General features: G+C 41.4%; 2 protein-coding genes across 2 annotated transcripts in view; one reads left to right on the top strand and one right to left on the bottom strand.

Moving 5' to 3' along the window:
* LMF1 (lipase maturation factor 1) overlaps positions 1 to 27,758 on the top strand; it is a 376,591-nt gene that overhangs the window by 151,661 nt on the left and 197,172 nt on the right. The gene's annotated exons all lie outside the window — the stretch shown is intronic.
* LOC117345858 lies at positions 5,642 to 14,091 on the bottom strand. Its single transcript, XM_033915113.1, has 2 exons — positions 13,981 to 14,091; positions 5,642 to 7,424 (listed from the first exon to the last, which is right to left on the bottom strand). The coding sequence occupies exon 2, from the start codon at positions 7,301 to 7,303 to the stop codon at positions 6,332 to 6,334; it is 972 nt and encodes a 323-aa protein (XP_033771004.1). The 5' UTR covers positions 7,304 to 7,424; positions 13,981 to 14,091; the 3' UTR covers positions 5,642 to 6,331.

The raw sequence follows: 27,758 nt of genomic DNA, 5'->3' as shown, positions 1-27,758 counted from the left end.
GTTCCAGAGCTCGGCATTTCTGTTTCAGTTCTCTGTGGTATGGGAGGTACCAAGGAGCCTTACGGGAATAGGACATGGTTTTAGTGGAGAGAGGGGCTAGGGAATGGAAGGTGGACTCGGAGAGGGCGACCCAGTTTTGCCAATTAGTTTCTGGTTCTGTTGGTTTAGGATGGGGGAGAATTTATCAAGAAAATTGGTCCAGAACAGATTGCTCGAGATTTTTTTTCGGAAGGTAATAGAATTTGAGGTGCAGGATGGGGGCCCAAAATGTGACATGAAGATTGGGAGACAGAAAGCCCCTAGGAAGTGGTCGGACCAGGGGACGATTTCCCAGCGAATGTCGTCGGTTGAGGTTTTGTGGGTAGTGAGATCTAGAAAATTGATGAAGTGCGGTTATTCAGAGGTAGTTATCTTGAAGTTTCAAGGTTTTTTTTCCAAGTTTTTATTAGGATTTTATATACCACCTATCAAGGTTATCTAAGCGGTTTTACAATCAGGTACTCAAACATTTTCCTTATCTGTCCCGGTGGGCTCACAATCTATCTAATGTACTTGGGGCTCTAGAAGATTAAGTGACTTGCCCAGGGTCACAAGGTGCAGGGCGGGGTTTGAACCCACAACCCCAGGTTGCTGAGGCTGTAGCTTCAACCACCGCACCATACACTCCTTTCTTGACTCTCTTGCTCTCAAATAAACCCTCTACTATGGCTTTTTATTCCAAAGCCTGGAAGACTTTCCAAAAGTGGTGTGCTAGGGATCAGGTGGAGCCTGAGAAGGATCCCATTTCGGTAGTCCTGGCTTTCCTTCAGGAGGATTTAGACAAAGGTCTGTCAGTGGCCTCCTTGAAAGTTCAGATGTGACCAGGTTTATGAGGGGTGTGCTTTGTCTGTCCTTCCTTGCGTCTTCCTTTCCTTTCGTGGAATCTTAACATCGTTTTGCAAGGCCTTGAACCACTGAAGGATGCTTCTCTTCTGGACCTAACAATCAAGATTGCCTTTCTGGTTGCCATTGTCTCGACATGGCATATTTCAAAGCTTTATATGGAATAAATGGAATAAACTTCCCTATTGTCTCAACTATTAGGATACTTGGTGTGTACTTGGACAGAAATCTATCAGACTGCATAGGTTAAACTTTCTTGAGAACTCATTGGAAGTAATATCTGAGAGAACTACTCTTATAGTGACGTTTGCCTTAAAGTTTGATAGAGACTTAATTCTTTGAATTTTCTTCAAGCACACGAATTATACCTTCCTCGGCTCACCAGATTGTTTCCAGATATCTCTAAAGAGACACAGAAAAGAAGAAAAGACTTCTTGGACTATCGATCAAGGGTCATAGCTCTAGATTAAAGAAGGGGGGGGGGAATAGTTCAAGACTTTACCAACAATTTAATGAACCAGCTAGTTGGGGGGTTAAAACAATGTCTTCTAATCTGTCCTAGTGAGATATATAATTTTCTTTATTTTTTTTTTTCTTGTTTATTTTCTTTGTTCTTGGATCACAAGTTTGTGGATTAAATAATTATTTCCTTAAAAAATTTTTTTTTTGTTGTTAACATGTATCAGTTTTATTTGACTGTTTAATATCAGTTTCTAATCCGTATGCAAGTATATTGACTTGTTTATTCTTATCATTTGAATTAAAAATTTTAACGATAGTTCATTTAGACTATTAGTCCAATCACTTGTTTTGGGAATATTGGATTATTGCAGTATCGTATATTTGGGTGGACTCCGAAAAAATTATCGACTGTGATTGATACAAAACACTGCCATATATCTAATTTTTAGATTAAAAAAGGCAGATCATTTAACTTTATATTACAGAGAGCTACATTGGCTCCCTATCGAGGCAAGAGTGTTGTTTAAGTTTGGATGTTTATGCTATAAGGTGGTGCATGGTATGGCTCCAGGATACCTAGTGGACCATTTTAATTTTTCTAGTTTTCGACATTCCCCATGTATGTCAACAATGTTTGATTTCCCATCGGTTAGACTAGAGGATGTCATTATAAAAGAATTCATAATAGATTGCTTTGATATCAAACAGCTATCTGGGACTCTCTCTACTTCTACATCGTATATGAATTTTAGAAAACAGTTAAAAACTTACTTGCATGATAAATTTTCATAATTGACAATTGCATGTTTTCTTTTTATAATTCACTGCCTGATGTCCAGCTTTTTAAATTAATTGTTAACCGCAAGGATCCATATGATTTTGTGGTTTACAAATGTTATGTTATGTTTCATACAGGGAACCCTTTCTCCATATTATGGAAGTGGGTGTTTTTCTCCTTCTTGCCGAAAGTGGTCTTGGCTTTCCATGTCAACCAGGAGGTTAGGTTGCCTACATGTCATCCAACAAGTTCAGAGCGCAAAGATCAGATCTTATGCAAATTGGATGTCCAGAGGGTCTTGCTTTATTATTTGGAGAGGACTACTGAGTTCAGGCTGTTCTAACTGCTGTGCCTTGCCATGGTAGGCTTAATGGATTCGAATTGCCATTTCCACGACTTACATCGCCCTTGGCTAGTAGCTGCTGATCTCACTTAAAGAACATTCGATCTTGCGTTATTCATACTGATGGAATTTGCAGGGCGGCTACTTGGTCCTCTCTTCATACTTTTACCCGGTTTTATTGAGTGAATGTAGTGGTGCTTTCTGATGCTATTTTCGGGACCTCAATAACAGAATGGAAGATTAGGTTTATACTTTCGATAATCTTCTTTTTGTTAGTCCCTGGAGGATTCCATACAACCCGCCCTCTCTGTATACACTCAATTGTTTGGTGTAACCTGCTCCTTTCTGCCTCAGTTACTCTTCTTACAGGCTTGAAGATTTTCCAGATCCTGTGGGGAGTTTCTGTGAGTATACGCATTATCAAAGGCCTCTCTTGGGTGCTCATTGCACACAGCAGGTTGCCTTTGTGCCTATTTATCACTTGTTAATATTTTGCAGAGCAAACCAATTCATTAATTCCTTATCTTGATAGAGATTCTCCCCTGTACCCCGTTGTCATGGATTTGCTCAGGTATTTTGCTTGGCTTTGGGACTTAACTGGATATGTTTACTAGCTCTCAGGCTAAGGAGGTGGAGCATGTGCTCAAAAAAATTATGGATTTCTTCAACTCCTGGATTGTGGGTTGGGATTCAACACATGTAGGGTCATAATCAAAACAAACGTTTAAGTCCGATTCGGACATATGGCGTTAGATGCCCAAAGTCAGCAAAAGAAAATGCCCATTTTTGAAAAATATGTCTAGAATATTTTTTTTTTTGAAAATCGTGAATCTGGACATCCAGCGTATTTGTCCAGAATGCCAGAACGTCCATCTTTATACCACATTTTTGACCAAAATTTCATCCATGTTCCAAACACCCAGAACAAAACTATTTGGATGTGGGAAGGGCCACCCAGACATGGCAACAGAGCAGTGGAACACCTTAGAAGGCACTGCTAACTTCACAAAAAAGAGTGCCACATAAACATCTCACCAGAATTCCCTTATAGGTTATGGTGAGCCCCTCCAAACCCCACTATACCCACCTGTCTACAACACCAATAGCCCTTATGCCTGCAGGTGGCACCTATATTGCAATAGAGTAGGGGTTTGGGTGGGCGCCCATCTTCCACCATTAATGTAGTGGTTGGAGTAGCTAATGGGCCTAGTCCTCCTCTCTATGGTTCAGTAACCCACCCAAAAACAAGAATCAAAAAATTAACAACCAAAGGTTACAAAAATCAAAACAAAATCATAAAACTTTAGATGTAAGACTGGAAAAATGTCAATTATCTCTTGTGGAAGGAGGAAAGCCTCAGATCATGTGTCCATTTTCACATGCCACTGGCCATTCAGCTAATGTGGACAACAGTTTCAATCACTGGCCATCCTCCACCACCCGTAATGAATGTGCAAAAATCCTGCTGTGCAAACTTGCAGTGATAATATACAAATAATATCAAAAGTGTAAAAACCACTTATCTTGATAATGTCAGCCAACTTGTTTTAGACTCATTCTGATGAGTTTGTTTCGCAATCTCTTCCTCAGAGAATCAGAGAAACCATAAAGGGCTCCTTTTACGAAGGCACGTTAGGGCCTTAATGTGCGGAATAGCACGCTAGCCGCTACCGCCTCCTCTTGAGCAGGAGGTAGTTTTTCGACTAGCGCACACTAATCCGGTGCGTGCGTTAAAAACGCTAGCACATCTTTGTAAAAGGAGCCCAAAGTCTTTGCGATAATAAAGCTGTATCCCAACAGCTCACATAGCCCATGTCACCTTACATATCCTTAATAATAGCTGCATAGAGGTGGCTTAAATAGTCTGAGGGTTGGGCTGCAATAAATGAGAAACTAAACTAAACCTTAAGCTTATATACCGCATCTTTTCTGTAAATATAGAGCTCGACATGGTTTACAAAAATTAAAAGGAACATAACTAACACTGTTCCTCCTTCCTGCACAAGACATCATCATATAAAGTTAGAAAGTACTGTAGGTTGTATTTTCCAAGAATAAATTTCACAAAAACAAGAGACTATTCGTTGTTGTTTTTGATTAGACATGATTTTATTTATTTATTTTTATTTATGTATTTCTATACCACTTATAGTCGATTTACATTCAAGTACTCAAAGCATTTTTCCCTGTCTGTCCCAGTGGGTTCACAGTCTATCTAATCTACCTGGGGCAATGGGGGATTAAGTGACTTGCCCAGGGTCACAAGGCGCAGCATGGGATTTGAACCCACAACCTCAGGATGCTGAGGCTGTAGCTCTTACCACTGCGCCAAACTGATTCTCCAAGGTTTTTCTTCAGTTTTCTATCTTTGTGATAAAAAGCTCAGGGATTATTTATTATTGGTTGGCATAGGATTTTATTTCTATGGCCTCGTGGTTGTACTATTAGTAAACAATCCCCTAAGCTTTCAGCAGAGATATACAAAACAGAAGAGCCACTTTTGGGAGTCAGGTCTTTGGCCTAGATTCACTAAACCTACCGATCCTGTAATGACCCTGACCCCGACCCGATTCACTAAACTGCTGCCCGATCATTCTCCTACCCAATCCAATCCACCCATGCAAATGAATAAAACCCCATGCAAAATAGCCAAACAATTGATTCACTAACAATTGCTTGGCTATTTTGAATCGAGTTTTACTATCTTAAAACCCAACTGCTGCAGACCTGTCGGTAACAGGTCTGCCTGTCTTTTTTATTCATGCCCCATAAAAAAAAATGAATAAAAGACAGACCTGTCAAAAAAAAAACGCCCCCTCCCCCCGTGACCCACAAATGGCAGTAGGGATGCTGACTCCCTCCTGCTACCCGATGCTCCCCCCACTTAAAAATATTGCAGGAGGGATGCCAACTCCCTCCTGCCACCAGACACGGGCGAATGCCCCGGCCCCCTCCCCTGTACCTGTAAATGTTGAGAGCAGGAGGGGTGCTCAGTTGCTCCTGCTCTGCAGGCCTCCAGTCTTTAGGAGCAGGAGGAACCGCAAAGTGCTCTTGCTCCTCGCCTGGCCTGCGACACAGTGCTGGCCTTAGGCCCCACCCCGGTGCATCATGTGATGTACGGGGAGGGGCCTAAGGCCTTGTTTGGCTAAGGCGCTCTGGGCTCCTCCCTTGGGACTTCCTTAGGGCTGACCCAAAAAGAAACTTGTGCTTTTATTCTTTCCTTTTCTATTTTTAAATGGAGTTCTTTTCTTATTGAATATAAAATATATATTGTAAACCACTTGGATCCTTTTTAGGATGTTATGCAGTGTATAAAGTTTTTAATAAACATAAACTTTTTTTATTATTTATTTATAGATTTTCAAATTACATACCAAGTAATCACTTGTACAGAAATAAGGTAGTAGGATATGACCGTTATCCAATATAAATCATAATCAAACCAATTTAAATAAAATTCTTTCAACTAACCCAACTCAAGTCCTCAAACTATAGATCCAAGATTACATTTAAGCGAGCAAAAGAAAAATAATATAAGAAGATAAATTACAAACAGAACTGAGGTATGGGCAGTTTATATAAATTATAGAGCTGTTGGTTTCTCTTTATCCAGTCAAGACATAGCCAGAAAAGCAGTTAGCTGTTGAGGTTCAAAAAAGACATATTTAACTGAACGGTAGCAGATAATACACTTGCAAGGATGTCTCAAGTAAAACGTCGCTCCCAGTAAAGTGACTCCAGGTTTCAATAATAGAAATTCTCTATGTCGCTCTTGAGTTTCTCTAGAAAGGTCAGGAAACATTTGTATTTTACAACCAAGAAACTCTTTCTGTCTGTTTTTAAAGAAAAGTCTCAATAACCATATTTTATCTATTGCAAGAGCTACAGTCAGAATCATTGTAGAAGGTATAACTGTCTCTATCTGATGTTTCTAAAATTTTAGAAATATTCAATGGTGCCTGATTCAGTTTTTTAGACTGCAATTGAGCCCCATCTTTATTTGGCAAGTAATAAACTTGAACAAATGGTGGTAAAGTTTCTTCTGAAACTTGCAAAATTTCTATCAGATATCTCCTGAGCATTTCCCTAAGAGTAACCATAGTTAATCTGGGGAAGTTGATTAGTCTCAAATTATTATTCCGAGAGTTATTTTCAAGTGTTTCCAGTTTCTTTACTTGTTTAGTCATAAGAATATCTTGGTCAAGCTTTTGAAACGAAGCCTTTGAAACAGTCAAGTTAGCAGTCAAATCTTTCAGCTCTCTAGAGTGTTGGATCAATTTTACTTCAATGTATTGGAAATTGGGACTAATAGTTTTGGCAAAATTTGCAATCAGATCCCATAATGAGTCTAAAGTCACTTGTGCTGGTTTCTCCCATATTGGAAAACTTTGCTGGGTGTAAAAGTGCTCACCGTCAGAAGAAGAAAAGCTTTCCTGGTTAAGTTCTGGCTGGAATCCTTCACCTCCGGTTGCTTGTCCTACCCCGGGTTCTTCTGCAGTTATTCCCTGATCAGAGAGCACTGCTTCCTCAGTCTCCAGTAATGTTCTTGCTGCCTCAGAGGAAAGTACCTCCCCCATCTCCGGGGTTTCCTCTACCCCTGGAGAGCTGGTAGACCGGGGTCGTGGAGGTGGAGCTCTCAAGTCGGGACTTAAGGTGGTTTCTAGCCCAGGAGAGACAACCCCGATCTCACTATGTTCAGGTACTCTCAGTGGGCTTGTTGCTGACATGGGTAAAACTGCCCCCTGCAATCGCCGCAACATTTCGTCGATTCTGCTGAAGGAGGGCACATCAGAGCGCCACGAGGCGCCAACCGCACTCCTGCCCCTTCTCTTCAGCATCCTAAAGGTAAATCAGGCCGCAAAGCCGACTGAGCAGGAAAAAAGGTTGATTGAATGGAGCGGTCAGATGCATCACTCTCAGAGCGTCTGTATCGCGGCCATCTTGGATCAGCCTGTGAAACTTTTTTTTTTTTTGATAAACAAAAAGTGAAATGGTCAAACATAAGCATATCTCCTGAATCCTAGAAATAAGAGTGACATGATACAATGATACAATTAAACAGCACAAAAGAACAATCAGGTAATAAAAATATAATACAAGACCGTAGAGTATAAATGATACATCATAATAGGCACCATGGAATTAGCACAATGCAGATGAAAGAACTTAATATGCAAGTGCACTTGAGGCATATAGGCAGAGAAATTGGGTAGGGCAAAGTTATTGGAAGAAATGAATGAGGGACTAAATTGAAGGCAATTTATATGCAATTCTAGATTTTGTTTGCGTGACTGGCCTTAAATCTTGTCCCATGCCCCTTCCTAAGATTCATTTTGTGTCTGCCTGGGGATGTCCAATTTGGGGATTAATAAATAAATCTGTTGAACAAAAGTGCATTTAAAAAGACTTGTTTGAAGTTAAGATTGAGTCAATCCTCTCTTCTGTTATCTTTGCTTTCTGTTTTCTTAAGATTATTGAAGGTTACATAGAATGCTAAGAAAATAGTCTGAAAGGAACAGATTGTTTTCTCTGTGTCATTTTTGGCACAAATCAGAATTTATAAAATTCAATGCCTAATGCTTATTTCAAAAACAGTAAACTCCAAATGCAATCAGGGATTGTATTTTGTTAAACCAGCAACTGTGAAGAAAATAAAAGATGAAATGGAAGACTCTTCAGCGAAATGCTACTTTGCCATATTCATTCTGACCATGGGAGGAAGAGATGGTGGTTTGTTTAGGAAGGAGAAACATCATCACTTCAGTTCATCTGTCCTGCCACGTACTGAGTTTCTCCCTTAAAGCCCCTGCTATGTATCCATTGCTGGTCTCAATAATCAATTGAAGAAGATGCTAATTACAAGATGAATGAACGTGGAGCTGATGTCTCCTTCAGAAGTATGAGTTCAGCAAAGGCGTACGAAAAAGAATGGAAATTTAGACATGCCAAAGAACAGGCTCCAGGCTTTTGAAATATTAGTAGTAATTATTTATTTGTATACAAGTGATAGGAGGACATATTTTTTCACTCAACAAATAGTTTAGCTCTGGAACTCATCACCAGAGGATGTGGTCACAGCGATGAGCATATCTGGGTTTTAAAAAGGTTTGGACAAGTTACTGGAGGAAAAGTCCATAGGCTGCTGCATCTTTCATGAAGTTCATGAAGGACTGTTTATAAACGCTTTTCACTCGCAGTGTAGGATAATGTACAGATTGATTTGGGTTCTGCAAAACTTCCATTCCCCCTTGCTGGAGACCTCTCTTCTGTGGGTTATTCTTGATAAGGATATTACTTTCCATTTGCAGCTTTCTGCTGTTATTCAGAAATGTTTCTTCTTCATTCTTAAATTCTCTCAGTCGCTAGGATCTTGATTTATTCTTCCATGAAGGATCTTGTCTTCCCCAGGCTTGATTATTGCAACTCTCTCTATCAAGATCTTCCCTCTTATCAGCTTTGGTGGCAGGCGTTGCTGAAGGGGGTTATCTATCTGCTAATCTTAGCCTTTTCACTAGTTGCACCAGCTTCCTGATGTGACTTGGGAGATGTTTTCTTCAAGGTTGGGGTAGCAAATCGTTCATAGCTCTAGTGATGAGAAGATCTGCTGTTGGGTATTTTCTAGCTGTGCCCTTCCATAGCACCATAATTAGCAGAGAAATTTAAAAAAAAAAAATCATACCCCTTAACAGCACAAAAACACGTTTAACAACTTTCTCTGTAACATTCATATTGTTTTAAATAATTTTGAATTAATTGAGCTGCATGTTAGAGAATAGGGTAGAAATGAGGAAGGCGATCGGACAGGTGGGAAATTGATACAGAAACAAATTGTGACCCAAGTAGAGGAGTCTGAACATGTTTCATAGAGAAGGATGGAGATGAAGCAGGAAACTATAGGCTGGTAAGCCTCACTTCAGTTATTGGAAGTGTGCTGGATATGATGTACTTAGATTTCAGCAATGCTTTTGACACTATTCCTCATAAGAGGCTCTTGAACAAACTTGACAGGCTGAAATTACGACCCACAGTGGGGAACTGAATTAGAAATTGGTTGATGAACAGAGGTCAGAGGATGACGGTTATTTATTTATTTTATTTATATTCTGCCTATCGTACAATTCTATGCGGATTACAAATTATTCAGGTACTCAAGCATTTTTCCCTATCTGTCCTGGTGGGCTTACACTCTATCTAATGTATATGGGGCATTGGGGGATTAAGTGACTTGCCCAGGGTCACAAGGAACAGTGCAGGATTGGAACCCACAACCCCATGGTGCTGGGGCTGTAGCTCCAACCATTGTACCACAGACTCCCCCACAAATGGTTAATGGAATTTGCTCAGTGGAAGGAAAGGTGTGTAGTGGAGTGCCTCAAGGATCAGTGCTGGGGCTGATTCTGTTTATGAGCGATAGTGCCAAAGAATTAGAAGGAAAGGTTTGCCTTTTTCCAGATGATACCAAGATTGGTAACACATTGAACATCCCAGAGGGAGTGGAAAACATGAAAAAGGATCTGCAAAAATTGGAAGAATGGAGTCTAATGTCTGGCAACTAAAATTCAATGCAAAAAAAGTACAGAGTGATGCATTGGGGGAGTAGAAATCAGAGGGAGATGTATCTGCTGGGAGGCGAGAGGCTGATATGCACGGATAGGGAGAGGGACCTTGGGGTGATAGTATCTGAGGATCTGAAGGTGATGAAGCAGTGTGATAAGATGGTGGCTTTAGTCAGGAGGATGCTGGGCAGTATAGAGAAAGGTGTAACCAGCAGAAGAAAGGAAGTGTTAATACCCCTAAACAGATGGTAAGGCCCCACTTGGGAGTATTGTGTTCAGTTTTGGAGGCCTTATCTGGCCAAGGATATACAGTACGAAGACTTGAAGGCAGTCCAGAGGAAAGTGATGGAAATGGTAGGGGGTTTGAGCCAAAAGAAGTTTGAGAAGAGACTAGAAGGCCTCAACATGTATACTCTGAAGGAGAGAAGGAACAGGAGTGATATGATACAGACATTTAAATATTTAAAAGGTATTAATATAGGATCAAATCTTTTCAATGAAGGGAACTTGGTAAAACTAGAGGACATACAGTAAATTGAGGTAGAGGGGTCGTAGACTTAAGAGTAATACATTAGCAAATTCCTTTTCACAGAGAATGAGGTGGATGCCTGGAATGCCCTCCCGAGGGAGGTGCTGGAATTGAAAAAATCATGGGATGAACAAAGAGGATCTCTAACTAGAAAATGAATGGGCAAATTTTCACAATCTGAATCCCGCAGAGGAGATGGTTTGGATAGGCTGGAGTGAGCTTCAACAGTAACTCTAGTAGTTGGAACCTAAGAACAGTACCGGGTAGACCTCTAAAGTCATTTTAATTTAATCATGAAATTGTAATTATAGGGCAAACTGGATGGACCATTCATGTCTTTATCTGCTGTCATTTACTATATTACCATGAAAACTCAGATAGATGCAGTAGTACGTAAAAGCTGTTTTACTTTATTGAGGCTACGAACAATTAGATCTTACTTTGAATTTGCCACTGGTTCAGTCGTTATTACTGAGTCTTCTTGACTATTGTAATATTGTCTACTTGACAATAACCAAGAAAGAACTAGCAAGACTTGCACTAATACAGAATACAGTGGTTAGAATAATCTACGGTCTGAAGAAATATGATCATGTAACATCCTTCTATGGAGGCCCGGGTATTGTTTAAACTGGGTTGCCTCTGTTATAAGGCTCTATATGGTACAGCCCCTCTCTATTTGGACAATAGATTTTTCTTAGCTTCATACAAACGTAGCAGAAAAACCCATGCCCTGTTTAACTTTCCTTCTGTCCAGGGCTGTAAAAGTAAAAAATTTCTTAACCATACTTTAGCGTTTCAAGCAACTCTTCATGATAAAGAATTTCGACCATTACTGATCACAGCTTCCTACAAACATTTCAGAATACAGCTGACGACCTATCTTTTTTCCAAGTATTTGATTAACTAATTTATTCTATCCCATGCACTATGTTTACTGTTAATAATCTTTTGTAAACCGTGTTGAACTTCTGGTTACGCAGTTACCAAGCACAGTGTTATGTTACATTTATAATAGAAACCTGCAAGCTTGAGGACTTCAGCATCTGTTTAATTCTAGCACCAGTGTGCACTTTGTACAGGAATCGTTATGTCCGAGAGTATTTTCATGTGGCTGTATTCTCCAATTGAAACAATGGTTTCAAAGCATTTATTGCTTGAACAAACACTCTGAGGGAAAGCCGGATATTAATCCCCAGTTTCCCCATTAAAAAGAAACATATCTATTAGATAACACCTGTGACTTAACCGTTCCTCCTAGAGCAGTCTTGTACACTGGATTATGGAAGCAGTGAGAATTCTGGAGAAAAGGATGGCAAGGTCATTATGAAGGATTGAATCTGGGTGATTGATGATACCTCGCGTGTCATGGTACCCAAACACTTGCTATGTTTCCTTCTTAACTGGGATAATGAGGTTGACAAGCACTGCAAAGTGGCCTTAATGCGTGAAGCTGGTTTCCTCTCCAAACACATGTGCACCTGTTGGAATGCAGTCTTTGATTTCTGCTCTAATCCTACTAGAATCTGACATATGTGCACAGTCCAAGACTCAAGTGGGTTTTCCCAGGGGTGGAGCTGGAAAAGATTCCACGTTTCAGTGTCCTTGGAATTCTTGCAGTACGAAGTGACCTTGTAAATTACTTTCTTGAAATTTGAAATTATGATTTACTAAGCCTTTCTTCCCCCCTCTCCCTCCCCAGCATAGACTTGGAGACCAGTCCAGATTCTGTAAATCAGAGCTGTGGTCCTGTTTAGCAAACAGTTTTGAATGGAAAGTGTCATCTTTGCTCCACTTACTCATATTGTGTACTCTTTCTATCATTGTTTATTTCCACCGTTGATTCAGCCATGTAGTTTATAATGTATTATTCTGTGATTGCTTCAAAAAAGACTTTGCACAGTTTTACTCAGTCTAAGGGCTCCTTTTACAAAGGTGCGCTAGCATTTTTAGCACACATAGAAACAGAGAATATGACGGCAGAAAAGGGCCATCGGCCCAACATGTCTGCCCACTCGAAGAACCCTCCCTCCTAAACACTTCCTCGAAGTGAACCCACATGTTTATCCCATTTTTTCTTAAAATCGAGCACGTTGCTGGCCTCAACTACCTGAAGTGGAAGATCAACCACCCTTTCGGTGAAGAAATACTTCCTAATGTCACCATGAAATCTCCCACCCTTGATTTTTAACGGATGCCCTCTTGTTGCCTTAGATCCTGTAAGGAAAAAGATATCTTCTTCCACCTCAATACGGCCAGTAACATATTTGAACATCTCTACCATGTCTCCCCTCTCTCTGCGTTCCTCGAGAGAGTATAGCTGCAACTTACCTATGCATACGGTCTTCATATGGGAGATCCTTGAGTCCTGAGACCATCCTAGTGGCCATACGCTGAACTGACTCCATTCTCACCACATCCTTTTGATAATGTGGCCTCTAAAATTGAACACAGTATTCCAGATGAGGTCTCACCATGGACCTGTACAGCAGCATTACAACTTCAGGCTTTCGGCTGACAAAACTTCTTCGGATGCAACCCAGCATTTGTCTAGCCTTGGATGAAGCTTTCTCCACCTGATTGGCAGTCTTCATATCTTCACTAATGATTACTCCTAGGTCCCGTTCTGCCACAGTTCTTGTTAAGGTCTCACCATTCAGGGTGTAAGTTCTGCATGGGTTTCCACTGCCAAGGTGCATAATCTTACATTTTTTGGCATTAAAACTCAGTTGCCAAGATGTAGACCATTGTTCCAGTAAAAGTAGGTCCTGTGTCATAGTGTCGGGCACAGTGCTTTTGCCCACTACATTGCACAGTTTAGCGTCATCGGCAAATAATGCAATTTTACCTCATAGTCCCTCAGGCAGGTCCCGTACAAAGATATTAAATAGGACTGGACCCAAGACTGAGCCCTGCGGCACTCCACTGATCACTTCCGACATTTTGGAGGGCGTACCATTTACCACCACCCTTTGAAGTCTGCCACTGAGCCAGTCTTTAACCCATGCAGTCACACGCACCAGATTAGCGCACTATAGCGTGCGCTACCCAAAAAACTACCGCCTGCTCAAGAGGAGGTGGTAGCGGCTAGCATGCGCGGCATTTTAGCGCACGCTATTCCGCACGTTAAGCCATAACACACCTTTGTAAAATGAGCCCTAAGTGGGCACTTTGCATTTGTGGACACACTTCTGTAAATTCTGGCATGAAAATTTGAGTGTGTTAGACGTGATATATATCTATAATTTGCACAATCACCAAATTATCCCCATAATACAGTGTGTTTTTCAAGATGTATTCTTGGCATTTCCAGCTTTATTCAATAAGAATGACAGACTACTGTAATCAGTTTATTGAGGCACAAAGTTTTGTGCTCTTATCAGTACATTCTAAGGTAGAAGATTGTAGATGGCCATAGTGTATCTCTTACCGGAAGCTTCCACCTCAGTTTCATCAGCCAAGAATTACATTTGCTGACAGAAACCTCTGCACCATATATAGGAAAATGGTCATAGGCTCTGGGCATGTGCCAGCTTCAGTGTTCTTTAATCTTAATCTGACCTATAAATGAAGAAGAAAGTTGAAAAACGATGAAAGCTAACCTTGCGAATATTACAAGTGTACAAAAAGTTCATGCTGTTCTATACAGAAGATATCAGCAGATAAGGACCCCTTTGACCCACTCAGGCCACTGAGGTCCCTATGAGTCAGTCCCATATATGTTTCAATTCTGGCAATGTTTTGGAATCTATAATCTCCAGTGGAAGTTTATTGCATACACCCATCACTCTCTCAATGAAAAGTTATTTTCTCACATTTTTTCTTTCCCACCCTTCAGCCTCAAGTGATGACCCCTTGATCTTGAACTTCCCAATCTATTAAAAAGAAAGAAAAGCTACCCGCTTGCCCTTCAATGAATCCTGCTAGATATTTGAGGGGCTTCAAGTTGTACCCTCTGAGTTGTTAGCGATGTGCTGTCATTTGCAATGACATATCCCATGGTGCAGAGGAAATATAAGAATTTGTGTTTTTCATTTGCCAATAATAATGTCCATTCTTTTGAAAGTCGGTGCACTATGTATTTGGAAAAAGAGTCCACTTTTTCTGAAACTGTTCGCTCTCTTTTCCTGACAGTGCACCGTTGTGCACACGTGAACAATTATGCACGTGCATATGTTGTATCAGAAAGGGCATGCCCAATTTCCAGATAGTGTGTCCTCTTTCAAAACAATGCTGACTCAATGACATTACTCCCAAGACAAAACAAATGCCAGGGAAAATGATTGACACGAACATTCCTGGAAACAATACGGGAAACGGCTTGAAGCAAACGTTTTCTTGCTGCCCATCCCTACTCTGAACAAGGCTTTCAGTATAGTTCATGTATCATTTTGGTGGCAATATTTTGAATTAATATTTAATAAAATTTGCTATACCACTTTTTCTGATGGACAGGTCAAAGCAGTTTATCATAAAAATGTATTTAAAATAGAAAGGGAACCTCATAAGAATAGGACAGTCACATACAACAAGAGACTCCATTCATACTAGGATGCTTCTGAATCAAGACCACAGCCCCAGGGGACTATGCACCAAAGGTCAAACTAAAAAAAAAAGAGTCTTCAACAACTATTTAACCTTTTTTCAAAGGCAGTTCTTTATGCAGGGGGACAGGAAGGGAATTCCACAAAGGGTGAGGGGGGAGGCGGAAGGAAAAATAATGCCTAGCTCCATGTAGATTCCAAGTAAGCATGGGCAGGGGATGGAAGAATCAAGGTCATAAAGGTCAGTGTGAACAACCTGTAACATGAAAGAAACTTAATGCAGAGAAATATGAGGGAATCTCTTCATAGAAGGAGTGATGGGTCTTAAACTGGAAGTGATAACAAATACTGTAGGTAGCCAATATAATCTCTTAAGAATTTGGAAGTCTGATCGAATTTCCAGGCCTGACAAAGGAGTCAGGCTGCCATGTTCTGGATGAGTTGCAACTACTTGAGCTGGTATTGTGGGATTCCTGCGAAGACCACATTAGAATAAAAGAGACATGAGAAAGGTAAGAAGTAATAAGTGCAAAGTTTGGAAAACAAAGTAATTCGTAACTGAATGTAGTTGCCTAAACACCAAAAAGCCTGACTGCGTAACTGATGAAATGTGAGTCCTAATAAACCAGGCAGAGTCAAAAGTTACTCCAAGGTATTTAAACAAACTCTGCCACCATTGGAGAGACCCATAAAATTGGGGTAAGGGGAGGGAGGTAGAGATGCCCCATCAATCATAATTAAATACAAGCCTATGTCTTTTCAACCAATCACTTATTCTAACCAAATAAGATTGGAAGGGGCTCAGGTCTGGGGACGTTAAGTATAAAAAGCTAATAGTATATCATCTCCACATTCCTAAATGAAATGAACTCATAAAAAGATTCAACAAACAAGTGACAAATGGATCCCCGGGGAACCTCACAAGGAACTGTGTGGACGGCAGACTTCATACTGCAGCTGTCTACAAAGAAAGCACAACTAGCTAGAAGTGATTGGAACCAACAAAAAACCTGAGTTTGGATTACAGTATCATAAGAAACTTGTCCTATTTTCATGGGATAGGAACATTGGCATTTCCTTGAGATCCTTGAAGATTCTAGGATGAACCCACCAGGTCCAGTGGCCTTATTTACTTTTAGTTGTATTAGTATGTGCTTAACATCACAACTTTTTATTTTATTTATTCAAGTTTTTATATATTACATTACATTAGTGATTTTTATTCCTCCATTACCTTGTGGTTCAAGGCGGATTACAGAAGAGGATTTCTGGAAATGCCCAGAGGTGTTACAGAGTAGAGTGGGTTGCTTCAGAGGACTAAAATGTTTCATACGGTGTTAGTTATAAGTGATTAAAAGATCCTCACAGTTAGAATAAGATTGTGTTTTGATACACAAAAATGCAGCCTAACCCAGGTTTGGTGGCATTTCATCACATGACATTTCATCACCGCAGATGATACATCATATGCCACATCGTTACATATTCAAGCTAAATGTGTTCAAATTATATGTGGAAAACTTGCTTCAGGTGGGATGCTAGAACTCATCACTGCCTGTTCTTTTGCACCTAAATATGATCCTTGCAAAAGCTTCTTGCACATAAAATTTTTGTAAGGCTCATATTGGGCACAGTGGAACAGAGTTTTCATCACACCCAGGAAGCTAAATGTACTCAAATTATACGCACAGAAAACGGGATGGTTGGATAGGCTGGAGTGAGCTTGGATGGCAACTTCAGCCTTTGGACAAATATTAAAGAAAAGACAAGTATTTTTTAATGAGTATAACTTATGGGCAGACTGGATGGACCATTCAGGTCTTTATCTGTCATTATTTACTATGTTACTATATTTAAAATAGCAAATATAATTTAATGCACAATGAATATGTGTGGAAAGCTTTGGCACAAAAGTGATGAAAAATCAAGACCTTGAAAGTTCATCACTGGTCATAGCATGTTTCACAGTGGGGTTGGAGAAGAAGTGAGAACATATGAAAAGCCAGGCTCAATTAAGCCAATATCCATCAAACCCAGTATCCTGTATCTGATGATGGCCAATCAAGGTCACAAAACCCCAAAAAGTTGATCTCTCGATTTTCCTGGCCCTAGCAACCCAAAGTAATAGGCGTCCTATTACTAAAGAGCATGCAGGTGACTTAAAAATACAATGCCGCCTCACAGCCTTATCACTAATCTTGATAAAATAATTAAGAACATAAGAATTTGCCTCCGCTGGGTCAGACCAGAGGTCCATCACGCCCAGCGGTCCACTCCTGCGGCGGCCCCTCAGGCTTATCAGTGGTTCCTGACTATTCCTATAAACTAGCTCAACTCCTATCTGTACCCCTCAATCCCCTTATTCTATAGGAACCTATCCAAACCTTCTTTGAAGTCCTGTAACATGCTCTGGCTTATCATGACCTCCGGAAGCGCGTTCCATGTGTTCACCACCCTCTGGGTAAAAAAGAACTTCCTAGCATTTGTTTTAAACCTGCCCCCTTTTAATTTCTCCGAGTGCCCCCTTGTACTTGTGATTCCCCACATTGTGAAGAATCTGTCCCTGTCTACCTTTTCTATGCCCTTCAGGATTTTGAAGGTTTCTATCATGTCTCCTCTAAGTCTCCGTTTTTCCAAGGAGAATAGCCCCAGCTTTTTCAATCTATCAGCATATGAGAAGTTTTCCATACCCTTTATCAGTTTAGTCGCTCTTCTCTGGACTCCCTCAAGTACTGCCATGTCCTTCTTGAGGTATGGCGACCAGTGCTGGACACAGTACTCCAGATGCGGGCGCACAATTGCACGATACAGTGGCATGATGACTTCCTTCGTCCTAGCAGTAATACCCTTCTTAATGATACCCAACATTTGGTTTGCTTTCCTTGAGGCCGTCGCGCATTGTGCCAAAGCCTTCATTGTTGTGTCTACCATCACCCCCAGGTCTCTTTCAAGGTTACTTACCCCTAGCAGCGATCCCCCCATTTTGTAGCTGAACATCGGGTTCTTTTTCCCTACATGCATGACCTTGCATTTCTCTATGTTAAAGCTCATTTGCCACTTTTTTGCCCACTCTTCCAGTATCGTTAGGTCCCTTTGCAGGTCCTCGCAGTCTTCCGCGGTTCTAACCTTGCTGCAGAGTTTGGTGTCATCTGCAAATTTTATAACCTCACATTTTGTTCCCGCCTCCAGATCGTTAATAAATATATTGAACAGGAGCGGTCCCAGTCCCACCCCATGATCATCCTGCTCTTGTATTTATCAGAGTCCCCCCATTGGATCATTGGGGGACCAATAACTATTCTCAGTTGCTCTGGCACCAATAGCTCCCTGGGTACAAATTGCAGCCATCGAACCCTAGTGACAGTGTCATAATGCTACCAATAGGATCAGCCTGCTATTGCTCACAGATTGAAATAGAGGAATTGGGGATGGGGGGGCTAGAGAAATATTTCTCAATTATCCAATATGATCCTATTTTAACGCACACAAATTCTCTTGAGCCTTACTGGGTCAGCCAAATGGTCCATCAAGCCCATTAGCCCGTTCTCACTGTAGCCAATCCAGGTCCCTAGTACCTGGCCAAAACCCAAAGAGTAGCAACATCCCATGCTACTGATCCAGGGCAAGCAGAGGCTTCCCCCATGTCTTAATAACAGACTATGGACTTTTCCTCCAGAAATTTGTCCAAAGCTTTCTTAAAACCAGCTATTCTATCCACCTTTACCACAATCTCTGTCAACACGTTCCAGAGCTTAACTATTCTCTGAGTGAAAAAGTATTTCCCTGTAACTTCATCAAGTGTCCCCTAGTCTGTGTAATTTTTGACGGAGTGAAAAATCGCTCCACTTGTATCTGTTCTACTCCACTAAGGATTTTGTAGACTTCAATCATATCTCCTCTCAGCCTTCTCTTTTCCAAGCTAAAGAGCCCTAACCTTTTTAGTCTTTCCTCATACGAGAGGAGTTCCATCCCCTTGATCTTCTTGGTCGTTCTTTTTGAACCTTTTCTAGTGCTACTATATCTTTCTTGAGATATCCTTTTCCTCTTCCTCCCCCCACACTTGGAGCATGAACATAAGAATAGTCTTACTAGGTCAGATCAATGGTCCATCTAATATCCCGTGTTCACGGTGGCCAATACAGGTCATAAGTACCTGGCAAAAACCCAAATAGTAAGAACATTCCATGCTACTGATCCAGATCAAGCAGTGGATTGCCCCATAGAAACAGAGAAATAGACGGCAGATAAGGGCCACGACCCATCTAGTCTGCCCACCCCAATGACCCTCCCTACCTATCTCTGTGAATAGATCCCACATGTCTATCCCATTTGGCCTTAAAATCAGGCACGCTACTGGCCTCAATGACCTGAAGTGGAAGACTATTCCAGCGATCAACCACCTTTTCAGTGAAGAAAAACTTCCTAGTGTCACCATGCAGTTTCCCGCCCCTGATTTTCCACGGATGCCCCCTTGTTGCCGCAGGACCCTTGAAAAAGAAGATATCCTCTTCCACCTCGATGCGGCCCGTGAGATACTTGAATGTCTCGATCATGTCTCCCCTCTCTCTGCGTTCCTCGAGTGAGTAGAGCTGTAACTTCCCTAGCCGCTCCTCGTATGGGAGATCCTTGAGTCCCGAGACCATCCAGGTGGCCATTCTCTGGACCGATTCTAGTCTCAACACATCCTTACGGTAATGCGGCCTCCAGAACTGCACACAGTATTCCAGGTGTGGTCTCACCATGGATCTATACAATGACATAATGACTTCAGGTTTACGGCTGACGAAACTCCTGCGAATGCAACCTATGATTTGTCTTGCTTTGGAGGAAGCTTGCTCCACTTGATTTGCAGTCTTCATGTCCTCATTGACGATCACCCCTAAGTCTCATTCTGCTTCAGTTCTTGTTAGGATCTCGCCATTAAGGGTGTAAGTTTTGCATGGATTTTGGCTGCCCAGGTGCATGACTTTGCATTTTTTGGCATTGAAACTGAGTTGCCAGGACCTAGACCAGCACTCCAGTAGAAGTAGGTCATGCATCATGTTGTCTGGCATTGAATTTTTGTCTGTTGTGCTTTTGCCCACTACATTGCTTAGTTTGGCATCATCGGCGAATAATGTTATTTTACCTCGGAGCCCTTCTGCCAAGTCTCTTATGTAGATGTTGAAAAGGATCGGGCCCAGGATGGAGCCCTGCGGCACTCTACTTATCACCTCCGACATTTCGGAGGGGGTGCCATTCACCACTACCCTCTGAAGCCTACCTCCAAGCCAGTTCCCAATCCATTTGGTCAATGTGTTGCCCAATCCCATAAAACTCATCTTGCTCAGCAACCTGCAGTGTGGTATGCTATCGAATGCTTTGCTAAAGTCCAGGCAAACGATGTCCAGGGACTCCCCAACATCTAGCTTCCTCGTCACCCAGTCAAAGAAGCTGATCAGGTTGGATTGGCAGGATCTCCCCTTAGTAAATCCATGTTGATGGGGATCCCGTAGATTCTCCTCATTCATGATTGTATCCAATTGGCGTTTGATTAGAGTTTCCATTAGTTTGCTCACTATTGATGTGAGACTCACTGGTCTGTAGTTGGCTGTCTCCATCTTGGAGCCTTTCTTGTGGAGTGGAATGACGTTAGCCGTCTTCCAGTCCAACGGGACGTTACCTGTACTAAGGGAGAGATTGAAGAGCGCGGACAGCGGCTCCGCCAAGACATCACACAATTCCCTGAGCACCCTGGGGTGTAGGTTGTCAGGCCCCATTGCCTTGTTAACCTTGATTTTTGACAGCTCGCAGTAGACGCTGCTGGGTGTAAACTTGAAATTATTAAACGGGTCAACTGATTCAATCCTTGTCTGTAGCTGAGGGCCGAGTCCCGGCGCCTCACGGGTGAAGACTGAGCAGAAGTATTTATTTAATAGTTGGGCTTTTTCAGAGCAGACTATGGGGTTTTCCTCTAGGAACTTGTCCAAACGTTTCTTAAAACCAGCTATGTTAACTGCTCTTACCACAACCTCTTGCAATGCATTCCAGAGCTTAACTATTCGCTGAGTGAAAAAATATTTCCTCCTATTGGTTTTATAAGTATTTCCTGTAACTTCAACAAGTGTCCCCTAGTTTTTGTAATTTTTGATGGAATAAAAAAAATCAATCCTCTTATTCCCATTCTACACCACTCAGGATTTTGTAAACTAAACTAAACCTTAGGTTTGTATACCGCGCCATCTCCACAAGCGTAGAGCTTGGCACGGTTTACAGGGTTAGGTTGAAAAGGAGCTACAATGAAGGATTATAAGAAAGGAGCTAGGAAGATAAAGAGGGACAGGGAACCAAAAAGCGGGAAGTGTTAGATTTTTGAAAAGAGCCAAGTTTTCAGGTGTTTGCGGAAGGATTGGAGGGAACTTGAAACTCTGAGCGGGGATGTGAGGTTATTCCAGAGTTCTGTGGTTCTAAAGGGGAGGGATGTTCCTAATTTTCCTACGCGGGATATACCTTTTGTAGAGGGGAATGATAGTTTCAGTTTTGGGGAGGATCTAGTGGAATTAGGGTTAGAGGAATTCTAGAAGAGTGGGATAACAGGAGGGAGGATGCCATGTAGAATCTTGAAGGCTAAACAGTCACATTTAAAGAGGACTCTGGAGTGAACTGGGAGCCAGTGAAGTTTGGACAGGAGTGGGGAGACGAACTTGCCTTTTGCGAAAATAAGCTTGGCCGCGGCGTTCTGGATTAGCTGAAGTCTATGGAGTTTTTTTTTAGTTAGGCTTAAATAGATGGAGTTGCAATAATCCAGTCTAGAGAGGATGGTGGATTGAACAAGGACGGTGAAGTGAGAATGATGAAAGTACGATCTCACTTTCCTCAGCATATGAAGACTAAAGAAGCATTTTTTAACCAAGAAGTTGAGGTGGTCATTGAAGGAGAGAGAGGAGTCTATGATGATGCCGAGGACTTTGCTTGAAAACTCAAGCTGAAGAGTGGAGCCGGAATATAATGGGATGGACTTCATATCTCCCCTCAGCCATCCCCTTTATCATCTTGGTCGCTCTTCTTTGAGCCTTTTCTAGTTCCACTATATCTTTTTTGAGATAAGGTGAGCAGTCACAGGAAACCCACACAGGAAGCTGTACAGGCCTGATTCAGACGGTGATAGAATTTGTTATCCCCGCAGATAACCGCAGGAAAACGTCCCTTGTCATTCTTTTAGAGTTTATCTCAAACTCAGTCGTTCTATACCAACATTCTTCAATTGAAGGCTTGAGGGTCAGTGGCTGTACCCATTCATACTCTGATTCTTCCCTCCTTAAAGAATGGCATGGAGATGGTTTCCCGCGGATATCCACAGGGACAGGAACAGGGACAAATTCTGTCACCATGTCATTCTCTAAATAACTGTATTCACTGCCATAGCTAAGCATAGACATAGTAAAGGTCCAGAGGGAGGAGATGCAGTCCTGTTTGTGATTCCATCTACTGATTATGTGGCCTAGAGGAAGAGGATATTTTTGTTACCTGGCAAGAATCTTTGACTGCATTCCTCAGTTAGTAGGCCGAAGCTCCAAGAGAAAGTGGTGTTAACTTTTAATGAATAAATGATGCAGCTTATGTTAAGCTTTGCAAGCTGCATTATTCATTTTGCATCATAATGAGCTATGTTAAGCTGTGTTATAGTAAATAGACTCTTTTGTGTTTTATTACCAGTTAACATGCAATAATGTAGTTTATCACGTGTTTTAAATCAATTGCAGTGCATTTTAAGTGTCGGTCCAGTACAGAACATCTGAAGGTGAAATCGTTTGATTAATTCAATCCATTTGTGATTTGCTGCCTCTGAGACTGCAAAGTCATGGCACCTTTAAATATTCATTCTTTTTCTCGGCATCTGATTAACAGCTACTGCAAACACCTCTGGACTGGGTCAAAAAGCCTGTGGCAGATTTCATTAATTACTGCGCTGGGCTAGATCTCCATGAAGAACATCTTAAAAGTTCACCCTGGAAAGGGAACTGGAGAGAGATGAGCTGAACACGGTCACAAGGAGATTCTGAGGCTTGTGAAACTCTGCCGACTGGTGGTATATAGCCAAATACAGTACCTGCAATAGAATCTGAATAGGTGTAATGATAGAAGCGAAAAACCAGACAGATGTAGCTGTCAATGATGAGCATGCCCTCTTCCTGGGCATTGTAGCTCTGGAATGAAGGCTAATTATTCTAATTTGTTTTATGACATTACTATGAGTGGGAGTGAAGAAAGGAGGCTTTCTTCTCAGGCTTTGTAGGAGGGGCAGACTTCTGACTAGCATCAAGGATTCATGGGACTTTTTGGAAAATGATGTCTACAACATTCTGACCTTTGAACTTCCAGCTGCAGCCTTCCTCTCTGCGGGAAGCCCATACTTGACTCCATAGCAACCTTCTTTGTGCCTCTGATCTCTCTCCATTTGTCTAGCAATCGCCTGTGGCAGGAAGACTTTTTGTTCCTCAGTGACTTATACCAGTTACTTTTTAGAAATGCCATTCACCCACTTCTTGTAGCTAACTTTCAAAGTCAATTAAATGCAGATGCAGAAAATAAAGATATATCTCTGTACATATTGTGAAGCGAAATGATCTATTGACTTTTACAGCCCCATTTCAGCATAGTTGACCAGAATTAAGCTATACTGGCATGCATGATGTGGAAGTAAGAGCATGTACATTTCAGTGTGTCTAATAAGAAGCTAGTGCTTCTGTTTTTTTACTGCTGTTTCTGGGAGCTGTATCAGAGAGCAGTTCTGAAAACATGAACAGCCCAAAAAAATAAAGAAGGAATTAAGAGTTTACTGAGGAGGCAATCTCTCTCCTTTTCCGCTCAGATCCAACAAACTGCAAAAACCTGTCGCTTCTTCCTCTGTACTCCGACCTCTCCTTTCCGAGCACACTACCAAAATCTTTCTCCACACTCTCATCATCACCTCTTGCTTCTTTCAGGTCTTCCGCTCAACCATCTCTCTCCCCTTCAATCCATACAAAGCTTAAATGTAATCTTTTACATTTATGTTGATGTCATCACAATACTGATACAAGTCATTTTTTACCACTGAAATAAAAAATCAGATTACTTTTATCCTAAATCAGATTGAACAATGGACCATTGAATTTAAATTGAAATTAAACACAGAAAAACCAGATTCTTTTTGGCTAGTCCCAACGATAAAATTACGGATAAAACTCTGTTTAAGAGGACAAGAATATCCAATAGCCTCGTCTCTTAAAATTTTAGGAGTCATACTCGACTGCCTTTTAACCCTGATGTGCTTGTAAAGAAATGTTTCTTTTCATTATGGAAGTTGCATTCCATCAAAAAATACTTTGACCCTACTTCTTTCAGATTACTAGTTCAAGCATTAATTTTATCTATTCTTGACTATTGCAATATAATCTATTTGGGAGCTTATAAAACCGTTTTAGGAAGATTTAGGTTAACCAAAATACAGCGGTCAGTTTAATTTTCAGATTTAAAAAAACAGGAACATGTCAGCTGCACTGGTTGCCAATGGAAGCAAGAGTACTTTTCAAATTTGCTTGTATTTGCTATAAGATGTTATTTGGATTAGCTCCACTATATCTCCTTTCTCATTTTGAATGGTACCGTTCAACTAGGCCTACTCAGCATACTGGTTTATTTACTTTTCCTAATCCCAAAAATTGCCGTTATAAAAAATATTTTGATTGATCTTTGGCTTATCAAGCAGGTAAAGTTCAAGTATGGTTAGATGACCTGATTCAACAATCTGCATCTTATTGCACCTTTAGAAAATTGGTTAAGACCTATTTGTTAAAAAAATTTGTTACTTGATTGATCACTATGTCATAGTTTCCTATTGCATTTTTCACTATTGAAATATTGTACTGCTTTTCTGTGTGCTTTGTAGCATCACTGGAATGTCCAGTCCTCTTTATTCTGTAAACCGCCTAGAACCTTTTGGGTGTTGGTGGTATAGAAAAATAATAATAATTATTATTATTATGCAAGAGCCGCCATACTCAAATTACGCCTCTCCTCGTCACTTCACTAGCACCCTATTCATTTTCGAATACAATTCAGAATCCTCTTACTGACCTACAATTGCACTCACTCCTCAGCCCCTCAGTATCTCTCTACCCTATGCTCCAGACTGCCTGAGTCATTACATCAGGGTATGTCTTTAGCAGTATTCATATCCAAGCTAAAGGCCCACTTTTTCAAGACTGCTTTCAACTCCTAACTTCAACTCACTATAAGATTATCAACTGTATGTCCATCCTATCATTCTCTCTGTAAGAAACCCCCAACCCCTATATATCCTGTCTGTCTGTCCAAATTAGATTGTAAGCTCTTTTGAAAAGGACCTCCTACTGCATGTTAAATAGTAAAAATCTTCCTTGAGACTCATTATATGCTAATCTATCATTCATATTCATTGTACTGATCCTGAAAATCCAACTGAGTGAGGGTGCCTGCAGGGGAGGGTTCAGAAGCACTGATCTAAGGCAGGGTGAATATTCGCGGTCCTTGAGGGCCACAATCTATATAAGTTTTCAAGATTTTGCAACTATGCAGGGCATCTATTTGCATACAATGGAAGTAGTACATGCACATCTATCTCATGCATATTCATTGTGAAAATCTGAAAACTCTCAAGGACCATGGTTGTCCACCCCTGCTCTACGGTATGGCTGCCAGGTGCAGTTCAGCCATTGTAGTTTTAATATTTTAAAGGCTAGAAGCTCCTACAGAACATGGGGCTACATGGACCTTCAGTTTTGGGATGGATGCAACATGCCTTGCAATCAGAAAGGTACAGGAAGGGTCAACTACCTTTTTAAAGCAAAGAGCCATTTTATCCTAAATGTTTGACCCAAGATTTACTAGGAGCTGCAATGGGTAGAGAAGGGAATTTGAGAGATGATTTTTAATGCAATATGGGTATATAGGCATTTAATACAAAAACGACTACTTTGAAAAATTGCAAGCCATGGAATCGAGGGAGAAATACTCATGTGAATTAAAAATTGGTTGGCGATAGGAAGCAGAGAGTGGGGGTAAATGGACAATATTCGAACTGGAAAAGCCTCATGAGTGGAGAGCCGCAGGGTTCGGTGCTTGGATCCGTGCTCTTCAACATATTTATAAATGACCTGGAAATTGGTACGACAAGTGATAAAATTTGCAGACGATATGAAGTGAACGGGATTGAAGGATACAGATAGAGGGTAACTTTACAGGACACTAAATGAATAGGGGATACACGTTTTAGGTAAAGGATCACTTACAGATCATGGACCTGGAGGGCCACCGCAGGAGCGGACTGCTGGACACGATGGACCCCTGGTCTGACCCGGCAGAGGCAATGCTTATGTTCTTAAGTTAGTGAAGACGCAGAAGGATTGCGAAGACATGCAATGTGACATAAACACACTCGAGGGCTGCGACATGGCAAATGAGGTTTAATGTGGATAAGTGTAAGGTGATGCATATCATAAGAACATAAGAATTTGCCTCCGCTGGGTCAGACCAAGGGTCCATCGAGCCCAGCGGTCCGCTCCCGCGGCGGCCCATCAGGTCCATGACCTGTAGAGTGATATTTTGTCTATAAACTTAAGGTTTAGTTTAGTGTAGTTTATATCCTGAAAAAACCCTTTTTTCCCTTTTATCTATGCCCTTATTTGCTCCTGTGTCCTCCTTTATCTATAGCCTTCAATCCCCTTATCCTTCAGGAATTTATCTAGTTCCTCTTTGAAACCCCTTAATGTAGTCTGTCCTATTACATCTTCCGGAAGTGCATTCCAGGTATCTACCACCCTCTGAGTGAAGAAGAAATTTCTAGCATTGGTTCTAAACCTGTCCCCTTTCAATGTCTCCGAGTGCCCTCTTGTTGTTCCTAGTACGCTGAAGAACCTGTCCCTCTCCACCCTCTCTATGCCTTTCATAATCTTGTAAGTCTCTATCATGTCACCTCTGAGTCTCTGCTTTTCCAGGGGGAAGAGCCCCAGTTTCTCTAACCTTTCAGCATATGAAAGGTTCTCCATACCCTTAATCATTCGTGTCACTCTCCTCTGGACCTCCTCTCTCAAGTATCACCATATCCTTCTTAAGGTACGGTGACCAATATTGGACACAGTACTCCAGGTGCGGGCGCACCATCGCCCAATTCAGCGGCAGGATGATTTCTTTCGTTCTTGTAATACCCTTCTTGATAATACCCAACATTCTGTTTGCTTTCTTTGAGGTTTTTCTCTTGCAGTGACTACCGCTAACTTGGAAGCCTCTCCTATGTCACATCCCACCCTCTGTAAGAACTTCCTGTTTCTGCCCAAGTGGGAAGTGAGAGGAGAGGCTTCCGGGTTAGCGGCAAGCAGCTGTAGGAATTGCCACTGACCCATTGAAGCAAGAAACAGCATAATAATTATGAGTGGGGTTGGGGGTTGAAGGAGGGGGAAGAAAATATGTTTCAGGAACGATGAGTGGTGAGAGAAGGAGAAATGGACAAAAGGGTAGAAGGGAAGGAGTGATGGTGCATGGGGGACAGAAGGAGATATGGACATGGGATGGAGGGGAGGAAGAGATGGTGCATGGGGACAGAGGGAGAAATGGACATGAAACAACTGTGTGCAGAAATACAGTGTCAGAAGTCTCATTAAACTGT

This window comes from Geotrypetes seraphini, chromosome 11 (assembly GCF_902459505.1).
Source record: "Geotrypetes seraphini chromosome 11, aGeoSer1.1, whole genome shotgun sequence".
Classification (NCBI taxonomy): domain Eukaryota; kingdom Metazoa; phylum Chordata; class Amphibia; order Gymnophiona; family Dermophiidae; genus Geotrypetes; species Geotrypetes seraphini.
Note: the sequence above shows the minus strand (reverse complement) of the source record. Positions and strands in the feature narration are given on the sequence as shown.

Bases quoted from the DNA above. Each gene is read 5' to 3' on its own strand.
- LOC117345858 (XM_033915113.1), bottom strand. From the start codon at position 7,303: ATGCTGAAGAGAAGGGGCAGGAGTGCGGTTGGCGCCTCGTGGCGCTCT.